The sequence below is a fragment of the Lynx canadensis genome, chromosome D3 (genome assembly GCF_007474595.2).
Source record: "Lynx canadensis isolate LIC74 chromosome D3, mLynCan4.pri.v2, whole genome shotgun sequence".
NCBI lineage: Eukaryota > Metazoa > Chordata > Mammalia > Carnivora > Felidae > Lynx > Lynx canadensis.
Window position 1 is genome coordinate 28,231,293 of NC_044314.2, and position 19,730 is coordinate 28,251,022.

At 44.0% G+C, this 19,730-nt stretch overlaps 1 protein-coding gene across 1 annotated transcript in view; it reads left to right on the forward strand.

Moving 5' to 3' along the window:
• EPG5 (ectopic P-granules autophagy protein 5 homolog) overlaps positions 1–19,730 on the forward strand; it is a 104,742-nt gene that overhangs the window by 35,300 nt on the left and 49,712 nt on the right. Inside the window, 11 exon segments of the mRNA XM_030335806.1 lie at positions 268–527; positions 3,864–4,004; positions 6,828–6,972; positions 7,198–7,395; positions 7,784–7,894; positions 9,377–9,499; positions 10,416–10,582; positions 11,428–11,649; positions 13,466–13,589; positions 17,057–17,201; positions 19,040–19,211. Of these exon segments, the coding sequence (XP_030191666.1) occupies positions 268–527; positions 3,864–4,004; positions 6,828–6,972; positions 7,198–7,395; positions 7,784–7,894; positions 9,377–9,499; positions 10,416–10,582; positions 11,428–11,649; positions 13,466–13,589; positions 17,057–17,201; positions 19,040–19,211 (1,808 nt within the window).

Sequence of the window (19,730 nt, forward strand, 5' to 3'; positions counted from 1 at the left end):
ATCACCCCATGAGTTGTGCACCAACTTTTGTATTATTACTCCTTTGCTTGTGCTGACTCAGATCAGACGCACAAAGAGACTAGTGAGTAAGCAGAAGTGGTCAGTTGTGAGAAATTGCTGTAATTGAGTGCCTGCAAACTGAGCACTGGTAAGTAGTGTGGTCCTCTCTTTTGCGGACGTTGCTGATCACAAAAGCAAATGGGCGGGTGAGCTTACTGATTTAATTTGTATGTGACTAATGTGGTTTAAAATAAATAATTGTTTTAGGTTTCATATTTGGCCAGTATTGTTCGATATGGAGAGACACCTGAGACCTCATTTAACCAGTGGGCCTGGAACTTGATCTTGAGGTTAAAACTGCACAAAAATGATTATGGAATACAGCAGAATTGTCCAACTGTTCCCTTCTCCAGCACTGTGCCTGACATGACAGAGTCACCCACGTTTCATCCTCTCTTGAAGGCTGTTAAGGCGGGCATGCCCATCGGCTGTTATCTGGCCTTAGCTATGACGGCTGTGGGCCACAGGTACAGTGTTTGGGCTGAACCCCTAGGGTTGCTGAACCTTGTAGTCAGTGATTCTGGATTTCATTTTTCACATCCCAAGGTCTGAGGCCTCCATCAAACCTATCTAAGGGCAATCAGGACCAAATTATAAGCCTTATTAATTGCTTATGTAGGGGAAATGCTGCCCAAATTCATATAAGACAGATTTGTACCAGAAAATCATCTCATACATTACGGAGAGAGTATACCCGTCACCCAGAGGAGAACGTTCACGTTAGCGCTAGATGTTTTTGTCTTCCTTGGAATAGTGACAATATAAAAATAATTAGTCGGGGCGCCTGGGTGGCGCAGTCGGTTGGGCGTCCGACTTCAGCCAGGTCGCGATCTCGCGGTCCGTGGGTTCGGGCCCCGCGTCGGGCTCTGGCTGATGGCTCGGAGCCTGGAGCCTGCTTCCGATTCTGTGTCTCCCTCTCTCTCTGCCCCTCCCCCGTTCATGCTCTGTCTCTCTCTGTCCCAAAGATAGATAGACGTTGAAAAAAAAAATTAAAAAAAAAAAAAAAATTAGTCATCTCTACTGAATTTTGTTTAAAGTGATGGCAGCCCAACTTCGGCTTCTCAGTTAGAGGCTAAACCTGCCCAGGGGAATGAAATGCTTGCTCAGGTCACGTGCTTCTCTGGTATGAGCCTAGAGCGATCTCTGTCTCTTCTACACTGAGTGGTAGTTTTCTGTTCAGTCTTCTCAGGATCATGTGTGAGGTCCTAACCTCAGGAGCCGTGGTTGTCTTGTGTTACCATTTTATCCCAGTGCTGAAGGCTATAGCTGGTGCAATAAGTAACTGGTGCAGTAAGTAAATGAATGATTCTTAGTTGGTATAAAATCCTTTTTTTCCCCCCAGAGATCATTTTCCTACAGTGTGTTAATTTTTTTTAGCCTCTTTTTTTCTAAAATTTCTTTCACCTACATGCTTTCTGGTTCTTTCATTTTAGACTCACTGTAATACCTTTTTACCATTCCAATTTCAACATCTTGTTCCACATTACATATATTTTCAGTAGGATGCCAGTTGTGCTATTAGCTGTTTATGTTCAGCCTTGTGCTAAGAAGTGGGAGAGAGACAGGATTGTTAGTGGCCTCAGGCTATTGACAGTTTAGTGGAGATGGTAGATGGAATCAATTGGCAGCACTAAAGACGTGACCGTGGGCTGGATGAGAGGTGTAGAGCGGTGCTTCTCCGTTCTGGCTGCTCTTCAGAGTCACGTTTGGAGTGATTCTAAAGCTCCCTGTGCAGAGAAGAGTGTGAGAGTCCTGATCTAATTAGTCTGGGGCCGTTCTCCAGATTATTCTGATGTACAGCCTGGATTGGGAACCACTCAAGAGTATGAGCAGAAGGAATTTAAAGGAAGGAGAGATCATTAGGGCAGGATGCCTGCGTGGAGGAGCTAAGCTTTGGAGAGGAGTCTTAAGTAGAGAAGGCGTCCGAGGCTAGGGGGCAGAGTGGTGACGCTCACCCTTGCCAGGTGACTAGTGCCCACTTGTTGAAGATTCAGCCTCGGACCATCCACTCCCCCGCCCATAGCACCTGTGTGCTCTGAGCAGAGCCCTTACTGTATTGTAGTGTAATCGTCTCTCTCGCTCTTCTCATGCACTGTGTGCTCCTTGAAGGCAGGGGCATCGTCCTTTCATCAGTGTATCTCCAGAACTTGAACTAGTATATATTTGATTCAAGCATGAACATGGGAAGGAGCACCAGGTGTCTGAGTAGGGAGGGGGAAGAGTGAGGAGTGATGAGGAAACACTCCTGACCGAAGCCCACGCTTCATGGTAGTGAACGGAGGTGATCAAGTAGGGCAGTAGGACTAGTGATGGACAGATTTGAAAGTCAGGTAAAAGAGGGTAGAAGTGATCCACTGGGACGAGGAGAGATCTTAATTAAGCACTTTGGGAGGCACTCTACATCTTTTCCAATAGCCCTCGTATCATTCTCAGGGTCCTGTACCTCAGGCACCTCATCTATAAAATGGGAATAGTATAGTACTGACTTACTTTATGAGCCTTAAGTGAGTTCTAATTCACTGAACACGTTTAGCATATGTCTGGCGTGTGGATTCAGAGTGTAGTGTTCTGAATGCAATCGTTTCATGATTCTTCTTGTTTCTTCTATTCATTCTGGGACTGTAGTTCCTTTACTCACTGATAAGACTGTGTGTCTTCTCCAAACATAAGTATTTGTTTGGTGCTGATTACCAAATCCTGAATGGAGTGAAGGTGGGAATAAAGAGTTTCTCTTGGGGCTGAATTCCATCCACCACGGTCGTCTGGGATGTATGCATACTAGAATTAACTTAACGATCTTTTGAATGTGCTTAGGGTTGGGTGCAGAGTATGCAGCAGTATAAGTTGTATACGAATATAACATCACAGAATACAGAGAACAGTAGTCAAAGAAATCACCCAGAATCTTTCTCACCCAAATGAAACATTGTTTGTTTTGTTTTTTGATATTTATTTTTGAGAGAGGGAGTGCATGCGCACAAGTGGGGGGGGCAGGGGGGGGAAGGCAGAGGATCCAAAGTGGTCTCTGTGCCTACAGCAGCGAGCCTGATGTGGGGCTCAGCTCATGAACCATGAGACTATGAGCTAAGTAAGCTGACGTCAGATGCTCAACTGACTGAGCCACCCAGGCACCCCTGGTATACATTATTTTTAAATAATGTAATAATATTCGCATTGAATGCATTTTTCCAAAATTTCATAATCATGTGTGCTTCTGAGTTGTGATTTAAACAATTTTGAAAAGTCCATCTTTTACATGGATCATCTGTCATATGTTCCTCCGCATTTGAGATTATTCTTAAAGATAGATTTTCTGAAGTGCGTCAAGAGTAAATTTTTATGCAAATTGGTTTCAGAAGAACTTTGCCATTTTATACTAACAGAATGAACTCACTTTTGAATCTTCTCTTTGCTCTGCTACCTTGTGGGAATATGCAGACAGTGAGAGCCCCACGGCTCTTAGAAGAAGCACCATTTGGGAAGCAAAGTAGGGTAGTGGCAAAGTGCTGTGGACTGGAAATTTGCAAACCTGGGTTCTCATTTTGGCCCTCCATTAGGAATTATGTGAATTTGGGCATGATACTTCACCTTTCTCACGTGTAAAATGAGCATATGGATGAAACTTAAGTTCCTTTGTGCTCCAGAGCTCTGATGCTAGTATTCCTGGGCTAAGTTTGGTGGTGCAGAAATGTGCTGGAGACCTGAGATCAACTGGGTAGCAAGTAGGCTGATGGCTCACTGGAAGAACGTTATTTTCTGAGCCGGCTGCCTTGCATGCTCATTGCCTTTGTCTCTTTCCATAGCATTGAGAAGTTCTGTGCAGAAGGCATCCCACTGTTGGGAATTCTGGTCCAGTCGAGGCATTTGCGAACAGTGGTTCATGTCCTGGATAAGACCCTGCCTTTGTTCTACCCTTGCCAGTATTACCTTCTGAAGAATGAGCAGTAAGTAGAAAACAGCCTGGGGAGTACAGATGACTGCTTGCAAGTAAAAGAGGGAATGATATAATTCACTGGTGTATTTTTTTATGAGGCAGAAAACTTCCTGCCTAGTTTAGAATGCAGTTTGATAAACAGTGACTCTTATGATGATTCTTGTTTTTATTGAAAGATATTTCCATTTCTCATTTAATTTTAGATTGCTTATAGCTTATTAGCAGTTGAAGGGAAGTTTCCATGAAACCTGGGAATAGTGCTTCTGACACTGAGCAGCAAATGGCTTTGCCATTGTAACAGTAGCAGAACACATTTCTGTTAATTGTCTGCAGTATTACAAACAGATAAGATGCATAGGAAGGTGCTCATCACATGAGACATACATAATCTTGTTGAGAAAACAAGACTTTTGAGGAAATTACAAAACTTATGAAGCAAAGTATTATTGGCAAGGCCATGCATGCTGTGGTGTATAGGTTGCATTCGCGTTGTGTGGTAAAAGTATATGGAATTTAGGGTAAAAGAAATAGCTGCTTGGAAGGGAGGGAATTAAGAATTAAGGATGGGGTGTTAATCAAGACTCTTAATTGCACATGATAAAAACCCGGTGCATGCTGGTTTCTTCAAGAAGGGAATGTTTTGGCTCATGTGATTGGGAAAAGGGCTCATGATAACATCAGGTCATTCTAAAGTGGTAGTTCTCAGTCAGGGGTGATTTTGACCCTTGGGACATTTGGTAATGTCTCCAAATGATTTTGGTGGTCACATCCTGGTGGGGAGCGGGAGGCAGTGGATGGTTGGGCAAGGGGGTGGTTGAAGGGGCGACTGGGGGAGTCTGCTACTAGTATCCGCTGGGTAGAGGCCAGGGGTAGTGCTGAACGTCCTGCAGTACATAAGAGAGCTCCTCACAGTAAAGAATTAGCCAGCCTAAAATGTCAGTAGTGCCAAAGTTGAGAGACCCTGGATTAGTGTTTCTCTGTCTTTCTCTTATCCTCCTTCCCAGGTCCCTTGGCCCCGCCTCTCTTTTCAGTTTTTCCACTGCAGGTGTGCTTTTCTGCAGGGGAATGAAAGTGTGTGGCTGTAAAGGGAACTAAGTACTACCCTGTGGGAAGGGCCAATGTTTTCTGTATCATTGTTCCTTGTAATGATCCCTGATTGGTCTGACCTAGTCATGTGTTCTCTCTCAGCCTGTTACTGTTCTGGGTGGTATTGACTAGTCCTGAGAGGAGGGTATAGGGATTCTGTTTTGAGGGCCCCTCCCTCCCAGAATTGGCAGTTTGGGGGGGGAGGGTGGACAGCTCCCTTAATGAAAGGATGTGCAGTTAGCAGAAGGGAGAGAGAGAGAGAGAGAGAAGATGCTCAGTGAACAAAAGCAACAGATGGCTGAAACATATGACTTTATGGAAGAGGTGAGTTTCTAGTTGAGTTTTGAAGTGCATGTAGGCGTTGGGCCAGTGGGGAGGACAGGGTGGGCAGAGTGGGGCTTTTTCACTATGGGTAGGGGGTAAAAAGAGGGTCTGGAGGGGCCAGGCTGGGAAATAGTGAAGGCATAGAGAAGGAAAGAGAACTGCCAGTTGGGGAGCAGGGTAGAGAGCACCTGGCTGGGGCCTCGAGAAGTGTGAGCACAGGTGAATTCCTTGACTTTGCAGGGCCTCTGTTTCTTCATTTGCATAATGGGCTGTTACACCTCGAATACAGGCTGGGTGTAAGGGTTAAGTGATATATACAATGGCTGGCACATTTTAGTAAATTGTTTTTAGATTTTTAAAAGATATTTTAAAATTAGATTGAATGGCTTCTATATTTTTTTCTCTAATCATTAAATTTTGAGTAACAATGACTCTTTCTAGGCTGTGTTTCAAATACTTCCTCTCTGTATCTCTCCCAGGCCCCTCTAATGCCTGCACTGGCTCTGTCCTCTGAACTTGTACAACACTTCATTGGTACCTTTCCCGCCCTCACTTTTCCTCTTGACTAGGGTTTGGGCCTCACTTGGGCCTGCACTGTGTCTCCTGTGAAATGGAAGGGTGTTCATTCACCAATAACAACTGCTTATCAATTTGCGCTGTGTGCTGCTGCTGCCTGTACAGCGGGGAGGGAAGCAGGCTGGCCGTTGCCCTCAGACACGTAGGAAGTGATCACGTCCTCAGGATGCAGTTGCCAATTTTAAGGCCCATGGAGGAAAAGAACAGGGTGCCACGAGAGAGGTTAATGGGTTAGCTGTGTTTTAGATGGCAGGAAGGCTCGGAAAGTATCCTCTGAGGAAAGAACATTGTAGATGAGTTGTGGGGAGTGAGTAGGAGTTTGGTAGGTTAGGTGTGGGGGAATGTTTCAGTCAGAAAACCCAGCAGAAGCAGAGAGAGGAGGGAGCTGGAAACCCAGGAACTGAGGGCACTTCTTGACTGATTGTGGTGGGATCCCCCTTGTGCCCCTTTATGCCCCTTCTACCACCTTGTAGGAAGTTGACTTCCAGTACAAGATTGTGGGATGATTTTACAAACATCTTGGCATTTGTTAGTGAGTGGGGAGGGGGTAAAGGGGCACTTGGGGTGGTGTTCCTCTAATGCTCTTGAACTTGTACGTGTTTGTGTGTCTTGGGATCTCTGTTCTCTATACTTCTGCAGGTAGATAGAATTCCTTTTAACCCACCTTAAATTTGAAAACTTCATTTTTCTGAAGTTCTTAAAGATTTATTGAAAATCCTAAATAGAGCTTTGGCCTAAAAATGGGATCAATTTCATGTTTTTCTGTTTCCTCCTAAGTAATTAGCCACTGGAAATTTTGTTGACTTCTGATTGGAAGGTCAAATGCATTGTCTTGTGTTCTTGGCAGGTTTTTGTCACACCTCCTTCTGTTCCTACACTTGGACAGTGGCGTCCCTCAGGGTGTCACACAGCAGGTCACCCACAAGGTGGCACAGCACCTGACAGGAGCCAGCCATGGGGACAACGTGAAGCTTCTCAACAGCATGATCCAGGTCAGGCCCCCAGGAGGCCCCTAAATACACCCTTGCCCACCTTCCCAATCAAGCACCCTAGGGTTAGCACATCTGAGTGTTGGTCATTTCAAAGCACTTGGCACAGTGCTTTTGGCCAAGAACATCGCAGATTTGGGCTTTGTAGTGGAGGTAGTCATTTTGCTGGTGTTTTAAAAGTGGGAGCCTGACTCTTACTTCCACATCACTTGAGCGCTTTCTCCGTAGGCCCATGTATCCGTAAGCACCCAGCCCAATGAAGTGGGCCCCGTTGCCGTGTTGGAGTTCTGGGTTCAGGCTCTAATAAGCCAGCATCTTTGGTACCGAGAACAACCCATCCTTTTCCTCATGGACCACTTGTGTAAAACAGCTTTTCAGCTGATGCAGGAAGACTGTGTGCAGAAGTTGCTCTACCAGCAACATAAGGTAAATCTCCTAGAGAATTTGTCTTTCGGTCATTGTCTAGATAGTAGCCTTCCCAGGATGCTCCCCCAAATGCACAGTTCTCAGTACTACTCTGGGGCCACTGCCTTTTTAAGCTTGGTCTTCTTGGTACCCGATCTCAGTAACCACAGTCTGCTAATGCAGATTCCAGGGAAGCTAAAGGAAAGGACCCCCCAGGAGGAGCCTTGCTCATGACATTTGGCTGTAATACGCTGCCTGCGGCTCTCACTGCTGGTGGACTAATTATGAAATCTGTGTCTTACCAGAATCTACCATCACAGTAAGATAATTGCTGATATGCTTGAAAAGGTCATTGATAAGGTTTTTTTAAAGCCTTCTCTCTCTGTTCCACATCCTGTCCCCTGTATAGAATGCTTTGGGTTACCACTGTGACCGGAGTCTGCTCTCTTCTTTGGTGAGCTGGATCGTGGCTGGCAACATCACTCCTTCCTTCGTGGAGGGCTTGGCCACGCCTACTCAGGTAGGAAAGCCCTTGCGGACCATTGGTAATCTTTGCGAACTTTTAATGTTCTCATCTTTACTAATGTATTGCTAGCAGCTTTAAATAACGCTCATTTAGCTCTTGGCACGTGTAAGAACCCTCGTTCGTTTAATCCTCGCAGCGGCCCTCTCCTGAGGTTGTGCTGTTGCTGTTCCGTTTCACTGAGGACTTAACTGAGGTTGAATGGAGCCGAGCAGCTGGCTCAGGATCAGACCGCTGGTGGTCAGTCCTGGTCTGCCCGGCTGTAGAGCCTGCCCGGCAGCACGGTTGAGGGTGGATGCTGGAGCCAGGCCGCCCGGGGTGCACACTCGGTTCTGATGCTTGTTAGCCCAGTGCCTTGGGTAGGGCTTACCTCACCGTCCTCAGCTTCCTCAGCTGGGTGCTGGGAGTACTGAGTGCACCTGCACGGGATGTACTTAGAGCCGGGCTTAGTATGTCACACGGTGCACACGAGGCGTTGGCCGCTCTTGTCAGTGATAGCGGCCGCAGCAGCACTTTTTTCATGATTACCACCTCTCCGACTGTGAGTGTCGAATTATGGCCCTGATCCATCACTTAAACCAGTAGCGACATCCTTCAGCCTCCCATCACAGTCTTCCCTCCCGCTCTTCCTTTTAACTCTCGTGATCCAGCCGAAACACACTCCTTGCTGTTACCTACCGTGTCCCATGTGTTTCCACCTCTTTGCCTTTTCCTCACTGGTCCTCTTGCCAGGCATCCTTCGCCTCCATTCTCCACACAGAGCCGTCTCTGATATGTCCACCTCTGTGATTCCGCCCTCCCTCTGCTGGCTTCCCGGAGCACTGGACTCCTGATTCAGTACTCACCACCTCTCACTTCACATTGTGATTACTTATATATTAGTTTTGTCTCCTGTATACGAGATGGAAAATTAAAAAAAAAAAAAAATTTTAACATTTATTTTTATATTTTTGAGAGAGAGAGAGAGAGAGAGAGAGAGCGAGCACGAGTGTGGGAAGAGCAGAGAGAGGGGGAGACATAGAATCCAAAGCAGGCTCCAGGCTCTGAGCTGTGAACACAGAGCCCGATGCAGGGCTTGAAGCCACGAACTATGAGATCATGACCTCAGTTGAAGTCAGACGCTCAAGAGACTGAGCCACCCAGGTGCCCTGAGATGAAAAACTTCTTAAGGGCAGAGCTCATGTCTGGCCGTCTTTCCTGTCCTTGTGCATACAGAACCTGCATGTTGCATGAACAAACATTTTCTTTACTGAAGTAGCTTTTCCAAAGGAATTCAGCATTTTTCAATGATCTTTTTTATCTAAGTTTATATCTGTGACAAGAACAGAGGTAGGTATAAAACTCTGTTAATTTTGGAAATTATAAATACTTGTTGATTGAGATATCTGGTAGAAAAGATGTTAATTTGTAGACTATTGGGATGTATTTGGTCTGAGTGAGCTGCTCATTCCCCTCGCTCTTAACCTGCTGTCATTGTAGGTCTGGTTTGCCTGGACAGTACTGAACATGGAATCCATCTTTGAAGAAGACTCCCAGCTCCGAAGGGTCGTTGAAGGGGAATTGGTTATAAACACTGCTTTTACCCCTGATCAAGCTCTGAAGGTGCAAATAGCAGTTCTGCATTTGAGTGGGAGAAGGTGGTTCTCTGATAGATTTATCTATAGCTTTTAAACTTCTCCGTTTTCTTTCGTTGTAAATGTTTAGAAAGCACAGTGTCCAAACCAGTGCTTAAAACTGTATAACTGAAGTGCATCCTTCTTTCCAAGGTTTATTTAGCATGAAGAGCCACATCGTTATGATTGAAAGCTGTGTTTTTGCGTGTGTGGAGGGGATTGCCATTGTTTTATAGCAATTTCCAGTGTGTCTCATGTGCCTTAGTCCCCCGGAGAGCTTGTTAAAAATCAGATTCCTGGATCCCAACTTTCGAGATTCTGAGTTTCTAAGTGTGGAGTGGGACCAGGAATTTGTTTTAAAAACTCCCTAGCTGATCTGTAGGCTCACTGAAGCGAAAGAACACTGGGATAAAGCTTTAGAATGTAAGACCTATTTCAGGGTCTTATAATACAGATTTTGCTTTTGGGTTTCAGAGCCTGTCATGGAGTTTATCATTCTGGAAAGTCCTTTTCAGATCTAAGTTTTTAAGAGATTGATAATGTTTGGCAGTAAAACTGGCTTTTGGTTTTCCTATCATTCTGCTCCCTTCCACTGTGGCGTTTTATGTGCAAAGGCCTGGAGAGGCACAGAAATGAGATAAGACTAGGTGATGTGTAAGACACATTTCAATCTGGGGGCCTGGGAAATGTTTTGATGGAAAAAAAAAAACCCTGCCCCATATGTTTTGCTACCAAGGAGGTTAAGTATTAGTTAGTGGGTCGGAAAGGTCAAGGTTCTATGACTTGTTTTACTTACTGAATTGAAAACAAAACGTTCAGTGTTTTCATCTGGATCACTTAGAAAGAGCAGACTGTTTGGAACTGTGATCATGTCATGGTTGCTCAAGGGCCCTCCTCTTTTGTAGAAAGCCCAGGCCCAGCTGAAGCTCCCCATCGTCCCGTCCCTCCAGAGGCTGCTGATTTATCGCTGGGCCCACCAGGCCCTTGTCACGCCTTCTGATCACCCTCTTCTGCCTCTCATCTGGCAGAAGTTCTTCCTCCTGTATCTTCACCGCCCAGGACCGCAATATGGGTATGGTACCCCGTGTTGTTGTAAGTGTCTGTGAACCTGTTCTTGATTTGGCACTGCTCTGATGCTCTGTGTCCTCTGCCGTGGCCTGTAAGTTAGAACCGTTCTTCGACCTACAACTAGCAGTGTCCCTCTCTCCCCTGTTTCACACTTATTAGACTAGACCATTTTTGAGTTTCGGGTATCTTATGGCAGCTCCTTCTTTGCCATCCCCTGTTCCCAATGGGGTGAAGACAGTTCCAGATACCTGGAACCAGGCAAGGTGTAGCGTAGAGCCTCTAGAGCTGCAAAGGGAGGGAAACTGCTCCACACAGGCTGCTTGTGTGACTCTTGGGAGCCCGTCCAGGCGGACTGCTGATGGGCATGACAGGTGTGAACAAAGGCCTGGCTGTGCCCGGCAGCCCTTGGGCTGGGAGGTGTCTGCCATTTCCACTGGGTCTGAAGGGACTCTGGTCGGCTGGAACTGTCCACTGTTCCCGACCATATTCTCGGACTCCAGCCCAATTCCTAGCTCACCCTCACTCCCTTAACTCCGTCCATCGGAACATACGGATGTTGGTTATTGGGCACTTCTGTTTTCTACCAGATTGTAAGTTCTTCTAGAGCAGAGACTGTCTTTATTCAGTAACCGCTAAGTGGTGGTAATACCTTGTGTAGTATTTCATTCTTTTTAAAACTGCTTTCATATATACCGTGTTGTTGGAGCTGCATACTAACCATTGAGGTAGAATAATAGGTATTAATTCAGTGTGGGATATTTATAACCATTGACTTGTTAATTGATTGTGATTTTGTGCCACATAGATCATGTTGTGTTGATCTTGTAATCTATGCTTATATTTTTTAAGGTTACCCATAGATGGTTGTATTGGAAAAAGGTTTTTTCAAAGCCCTGCTCATACCAGTTTGTTGAGAGAAATGAAGAGGCGCCTGACTGAGGTGGCCGACTTCCACCATGCTGCGAGCAAGGCCCTCCGCATTCCAGCAGAGGGCAGTGAAGGGCCACCTGCTGGCCAGGCTGGCACCCCTGGTTACCTGACTTCCCCAGAGCTGCACACGGAGCTCGTGAGGTGGGACATGGTTATTTAGCCATTTATGCTGTGGTTTGCAGCACAGGTACTGTGCCGGAACAGTTATCTGTGTTACAGACTGCCGGGTGCTGTTCTCTCGGCCCCGATAGGATGTGGAGGGTGGCAGTGACCAGGCTTGCATCTTGTCATGCTTCCTTTTTAAGTTCTTCATGAGAAGAAAGTCAGCAGTGTGGATCTAGCTCTATCAAGTACCCGGAGTCCGAATGGAAGGCCTTAAACCAGAGGGCTGATATCCTCTCTGTTTCTCTATGTAATACTAGAAACAAACCAAAACAATTGATCATAGCAGGTAAACACCTAGTAAAGCCTGCTAGGACACTTCTTTAAAGGAAATTCATGAGCAAGGCAGGGTTCTTTAAGTGAAGTCCAAACACCTCTAGGAATCTGCCTGGGGTAAGGTAGGATCTAGTAATCACCCAAAATTGCTTCTAAAATCGGGTACAGTATGTGTGTCCCCCCCCCAGACGTTAAGAACTCTGGAGTAAGGTTGGTCCCTTTCACGCTGTTCCTTTACCTTTCATTTATAAGCTTTCTGTAAACCAGGTATTAGTCTTCTAAATAAGACTTAATAAAAATGGCTTCTAATAATTAGCCCTGAATGCAAAATGTCTTGGTGAGGAAGCCCAGGGTTTTGATCCAGCACTGAGGCTTCAGGCTTGCTTGACCTAAAAGCGCTTTGGGCTATCTTTCAGCCTTTGGAATGATTTCTGCCCTCATCTTGCTTGCTTCTTGAAGGAAAACTTACTTTTAGCCAGGCTTACGCCATGGGGAGGCTTAATCTTTGAACGTTTAAATCAGCCAAGAAAGTTTGATGTGCCCTTCCGCCTCTCTTAAATCCCCCTTCCTTTGGCATGTTGGTAAAGTAGCCATCTAGCTGCATCAGAAGCTGGGAGAGAGCTCTGTACCAGCCTCTTGCGTGTGAGAGCCTCAAAGTCCTGTCCCTGCCTCTGTTCCTACGCAGACTGCCTCAGAGGTGAAGGAGGTAGTTTTCCATGTTACCGAGCAAAGCCAAGCCATGCCGCCTCCCAGACCCCACCCAGCAATTTGGGTGCCACAGATTCCTCTAGTACCTGTTGCTGTAAACAACTGCTTAAAATACCGGTGATCTTAGCTCAATGGACTGTGTTCCTTGTAAAAACAAAGGAAACATCATTAAATTTTTTTTAAAGTTTCTACTGGAAAATGGAGATTTTTTTTTTTTTCCCTTTCTTTTTTTAGCTGGGCGTTGTTCTGTTCCTTCTTAATAGGAGCAAGGTGTACACATGCTTTGAGTCCTCTTTGTGCTTCCTTGAAGCGGGAGAGCGTCATTGAACCTGAAGCTGGCAGGTTTTTCCATTGTAGTAGTTTAAGATGGCTTTTAATGTCTTCTCTAAAAGATAGAAAATGTGTTTATTTGAATGTTAGTTAACCTTTTCCAACCACTGAGGCTCACCGACTGGATTGCCCAGGAAAGAAAAACTCCAAATTCAGATCCTAGGTCTGTGTTAAAATCACCTTCTCTGGTTATTTTTTCTGTACGTTGTATTTACCCCTGATTTAATAATAGAGTTCACAGAGCCCTTTCTTTACGGCCTTGTTGTAGCAATTATCGCATGAGATCGTAAGGATTTGTGACCTCCTCCCCTGCTGGCCCGTGAGCTTCTTGGGGGCTGTGGTGGTGGTTGGAAGCATTTTCTGTATTCTGTGCTTTTTACTTTTATGTAGTAGTGACAGTGTTCCTAGACATGTAAGAAACGTCATTTGCCTGCATGTCTTTTTGTATTTTATATAATTACGTTTTTTTTTTTTCTTTTAGGCTCTTCAATGTATATATATTATGGCTAGAAGATGAGAATTTTCAAAAAGGAGATACCTATATCCCTTCTCTACCAAAGTATTATGATGTTCACAGGCTAGCAAAAGTGATGCAGAACCAGCAGGTGATACTGCAGTACTGTCGCTCTTAGCATATCTGTGATCGAACATGTCACAGTCATAATCTAATGTTAAATCCACTTACTGATATGGAAATGGGTCACTGGCATGTTCAGGAGGTGCAGTTGGGGTACAGCCACTGTGGAGGGCAGAGGATGCCAGATAGGTGAAGAGGGGTTACATTGTTAAAGGCCATGTATGCCTTCCTAAAGAATTTGGATTTGTGCCAAAGTATTTGTTTGGAGAGCCGTTAAAATAGTGTGAGTCATTAGATAAATGGGTGAATTTAAAATATGTTGAAGAAGAATCAGTAGGAACAGGAGGAATTTTAGATTAGATACACAGGTGGGATTGATACTGTCATAGGATTGTTTCGATATAAAGGACAGCCAGACTTCTAGAGTGGGCAACTAGAGATACTGTTTACAAAGATAGAGGATACTGGAAGAGGAGGTGCCACAGGGGCTTCAAGGAGAATGGTGTACCGGGCCTTTGGTAGGGAGGGAATGCATAGGTCTAGAACTTAGGAGTGGGGCAGTGTAGGAAATACGTTTTTTTTGTTTGTTTTTTTTACTTAAGTCCACGTTAGGTAGCATATGGTGCAATACTGATTTCAGGAGTAGAATTTAGTGATTCATCACTTACATATAACACCCAGTGCTCATCCCAATATGGGCCCTCCTTAATGCCCATCCCCCGTTTAGCCCATCCCCCACTCACCTTCCCTCCAGCAACCTTAGTTTGTTCTTTGTATTTAAGAGTCTCTTACGGTTTGTCCATCTCTGTTTTTCTCTTATTTTTGTTTCCTTTCCCCTATGCCAATCTGTTTTGTTTCTTAAATTCTACATGAGTGAAATCATACGATATTTGTCTTTCTCTGACTGACTTATTTCGCTTAGCCTAATACACTCCAGTTCCATCCATGTTGTTGTAAATGGCAAGATTTCATTCTTTTTGATCGCTGAGTAATAGTCCATTGTATTATGTGTATGTGTGTGTATATGTATACACACACACCCCACATCTTCTTTATCCATTCATCAGTCGATGAACATTTGGGCTCTTTCCATACTTTGGCTATTGTTGATAGTGTTGCTATAAACGTGTACCCCTTCGAATCAGCACTCCTGTATCCTTTGGATAAATACCAATAGTGCAATTGCTGGGTTGTAGGGTAGTTCTATTTTTAATTTTTTGAGGAACTTCTATACTGTTTTCCAGAATGGCTGCACCAGTCTGCATTCCCACCAGCAGTGTAAAAGGGTTCCTCTTTCTCGCATCCCCGCCAACATCTGTCGTTACCTGAGCTGTTAATGTTAGCCATTCTGATAGGTGTGAGGTGGTACCTCATTGTGGTTTTGATTTGTATTTCTCTGATGATGACTAATGTTGAGCATCTTTTCATGTGTCTGTTTGCCATCTGGATGTCTTCTTTGGAAAAGTGTCTTTTGCCCATTTCTTCACTGATTGTTTGCTTTCTGGGTGTTGAGTTTGATAAGTTCTTTATAGATTTTGGATACTAACCCTTTATCTGATATATCATTTGCAAATATCTTCTCCCAAGGAAATACAAGTTTAATGGTAGTAGAGCATCTAGATTGAGAGGAGGACTGAATGGAGCTAGGGCCCCAAGGCATAGAGAAATAAGGCTGAGAATACAGAGCCAGAGCAGCAGGAAGAATAAATAGGCAGTCATGGACTGAGATCCTTTGAGCGCAGTTCTGTGTTCATCCCTCTTTGTCCTCTACACGCCACGGCCTTATCTAAGAATCTGCATGTAGCGGATGACTGGTCAGTGTTTTTAAAAATATTAGTCATAGTGTCTTGGTTCTCTGATAATTATCTTGGCTCCCCATCGTCTACAGAATTAATACCGTTCTCTTTTTTTTAAGTCTTTGCCATTTGATTTTATAGCTCCAATTTTTATCTGTAGTTCATGTTTAGTGTTGTTCTGTCTTTTTGTGGTTTTCTGAGACATCTCTGCTTACCTATCGTTAATTCTCAGTATTCTTAATCATTAGCCTCTGTCAACAGTTACTTAGCACAGAGGCAGACAAGGTGATAGTGACCCCACTGAAAGGAGATGGGTGTGCACAGTAGGAGGGACTGGTACAGCACCTCCAGCAGTTGTCTGGTGCTTCTAGGTTTCAGACTTGTGGTCAAGATGACTTTGGAGTTCCTCTCCTGAGTCTGGAATGCCTCATGCCATGGTTGGTTTGGAAGTAATGATTTAGGACTTCATGGCAGTGTGCCCATTACAAGCCAGAGATTTGTAGGTTTAGCGGAATCCTTTAAACACTTAAGATCAGAAAGAAAAAAAATAGTCATCCACAAAACCATAGTCCATAGCTGATCACCTTCCTACTATTTGGTACAGTTTTTAGTGATCATGGAGAGCTGACATTTCTTTTCATTAAAGACAGTCTCCCATTCTAATAATATGTATTGATCATCAAAGTGAAGCATGTAGTTCAAAATATGCAAGATAGTTTATTGGAGTGTAGGAAGAGAATACTAAAACTTCTATGTTTTCTCATTTTATTTATTTTACCTTTTATAATAAATTCAATCATACAGAAAAATAGAATAGCGTAGCACACATGCCCTTCTCCCCCTGCCCACTGTGTACCGGGTGTCTAATTTTATCTATAGCCCGTTCACTCCCTTCACCATATTATTTTGGAACTAATTCTAGAAAGCATTTGATACATGAAGATTTCAAAAGATGAGGATTAAAAAACTATTATAACCCAATAGCATTTATATCTGAAAAATATTAAGAGCAGTTTCTTAGTATCAAATACTGAAGTTGTGTTCAAATTTCCAGTTACCTCATAAATGTCATAAAATTTTTATTTTTATTTTTATAGTTGAATCAGGATCCTCATTTTGTAATTGGTTGACAGCTCTTATAAGTCTGTTTGATCTATCACTCCTCCCTTATTCCTTTTTCCCCCTGTAGTTTGTTGAAGAAACTGGATAGTTTGTCCATAGAGTTTCCCCGGAGTCTGGATTTTGCAGATCGTCGTAGTATGGTTTAATATGTTTCTCTGTCCCCTGTATTCCTGTAAATTGGTATTGGGACCAAGGGCCCAGATTCTTTCTAATCCAGATAGTTATTTTCAATATATTTGTTATCTATCTCTTTAAAATTTCTGGGTTTTAACTTACTAGCTCAGTAGTATTTGTATACAGTGTATAAATATACAGTTGGTGGGGCCATTAAAATTATTTTTTCTGTTCTTGGTGCATAATCAAACTCCTGCAAAGATTGCTAGTATCCATTTTAGAACATGATCCTTCTTAACACTGGAGAACTTGGTATGGACCACCTCGTGCTGAAACTTTCTGGTCTACCTTTTAGTTAAATATATAATTTTATATGTGATTTATGATTCATCTGTGAAAGTTCAAGTCCTATGTGAATATATGATTCATCTGTGAAAGTTAAAGTCCTATGCTTTAATTCTAGGATCTGTGGATGGAGTATTTGAACATGGAGCGCATACGTTATGAGTTCCAGGAAACTGTTGGTCTGTGGACACAGGCCACACTTGAGTCCCATTCGCCGCCCTGCAGTTTGTCAGTGCAGCTGGACTTCACGGATCCTTTGTTGGGTGAGCTGTACCACCATCATCCCCCTTCAGTGAATGAATGAATGAATGAATGAATGAATTGAGGGTTAAGGTTTACACAGTGTATCCCTCCAGTGAGAATTGTCTTTTTAGAAGTTCATTGTTACCTTGTCTGCACCTTAGGGTTAGGTTCAGCAATGAGTGAGAGAAAACTTCAAAACAGTAATGGTTTACATAAGGTGCTTTTTCTCCCATAAAAGAAGTCTGGAGGCAGGCAGTTCAGGCAGTAGCTTTAGACTCGTGGCCTAAAATGTTCGTGAGAGAAACTTGAACAAAGTCAGGAGTCTTTTCCAGTGATTAACATCCGACTTTGTTACTTTCTGTGCAGAGAGTAGTTGTTCTAGTGGAAAAACCCCAGCCATATGGGACGATCCTGTACTTGACCTGTTTGGAATGTTAAATTCCATCTGTTTGGGGTGCAAACAATACAGGTTTTTTTATGCCAACTAAAATCATGGCTATTAAATTTTCTTTTATTTTTCTTAAGCACAGAAAATGGAATGCTACATCTGGAATGAAGTCGGAAATTCATAGTAGTTCCTTAAGTATTTGTTGACTTGATTTATTGACTTGAAATTTCCTTGACCTCTCCTGTTCCCTATTACCTTACTGTTGAAAAGAGGCAGGTATGTGGCAGCATTTTTCTTCCTGTGCTCAGTCCCCACCTGCTGTATGGTATGTGTATAGTACAGTGAAGAGAGAGGGTGGGAAGATAGGAATTTATTGATTTATTGGATACCTGTGTGGTCAGCTCTGTACTAGGTGTAGAAATACAAACATTTAGATTGGATTCACCACTATGACCCCATGTGCAATCCAGTGCAAAGTTGGATGGACAGATTTGCCATCACTTTTCTCATATGGCACCTGGTTTCTTATTTGGATTCCATTTATTGAGTGAATGAATAAGTGGATGAGTGAAAGAACGACAATATGACTGTATAATGTAAGTTCTGTAGGAGTTTGTGTCCATGCCTTTGTTCATTTTTTTTTTTTTTTTCAACGTTTATTTATTTTTGGGACAGAGAGAGACAGAGCATGAACGGGGGAGGGGCAGAGAGAGAGGGAAACACAGAATCGGAAACAGGCTCCAGGCTCCGAGCCATCAGCCCAGAGCCTGACGTGGGGCTCGAACTCACGGACCGTGAGATCGTGACCTGGCTGAAGTCGGACGCTCAACCGACTGCGCCACCCAGGCGCCCCGTCTTTGTTCATTTTAACTCGACTGGTCTCAGCCCTCCTGGTCAAACCTTGGCCTAATTTAAGATTTTTCCACTCAGCCATATTCTGTAACGCCCATTTCTTTTTCTCCTCTTCTCTGAAGTTTATCTGGATGATTGCATTAAACTCTTAACAGGACCGCCCTCCCCGTCCCCCCGTCGTTGACTGGTGATGGCTGCCATCTTCGTCAGACTTGCTTAGAGAGTTCGCTAGATCCCCTTTACGCTAGTTTCAAGTCCACACACTTGAGCATGTCGTGCGAGACTGTCTAGGGTAATAATTTAAGATCGTGAGCTTTGACTCTTTAACTCTCAGTAAGGAAGGCTGTTTGAGGCTAGGAGTTGTGTTTAATCATACCACACGCTCGTGAGCTCCTGACTCTTGGTAGAATATTAGTACCCCGGTGGGGGCTCCCTCAAAACTAGCAGGTAACGAAAGATAATGATTTTATTCATTTAGGCCACTGATGGTTTATGTAACTACTCTGTACATCTTCAGCATTCTTCTCGAAGGTAACCAGCCAAAGCTTTGCACTCAATTAGTATGTTACTACCTAGTAGTAGCCTTTACTCAGTAAACGCGACTTAATTTTCTTTCAGCTAAAGAAAGGGTTTTAAGCAACTTGCGGAAGCACGAGGCTCCCCAGCCTCCCCTTGATCTGCACCCAGTGAGGCCTCCTGTGCCAGTCATTTCCTCGGCTGTGCTCCTGAGTCAGAAGGACACCACCCAGCTGGTGCGCACAGACCTGAATCTGTTGCAGCAGCAGGCCAGGTGAGACCGTGTGACCTCCAGGGTCATGCCCCTGTGCTTGCTGCTGGGACAACTTGGATGCTTTAGTACCTTGAAGGGTTTCCTCATCAGCGTTCTTTCCATGAGGATGATTTGACCAGGCTGGCCCAGTCAGGTACCTCAGTTAGCCAAGTTGTGACAAGTCCTTCGGTTTCATGTTGAAAATGCGTGGTGCTTTCACGGACTAGGAATTTTACATTTCCTGTGGTGGCATTTCTGTGGGCCAGCAGTGCCAGCCAAGTGTTTCTTAAGCTTCTCCTGAGGAGACTTTCTGACACTGAAAAGATGGTATTAAAAGGGTAGGCAATGAGATTTACTTTCTTTTGTCACTGCTTTGCTCCCTAACTCTCCATATTCTTTAATAAATTGCCTCAGGCACTTGATTAAAATGCGGGAAAATCATTTAGTGCTCTGAGTTAAAGTAGATACAGAACGATTAACTCTTTGTTTTTTTTAAGTGTTTATTTTTGAGAGGGAGAGAGAGCGTGGGAGGGGCTGAGG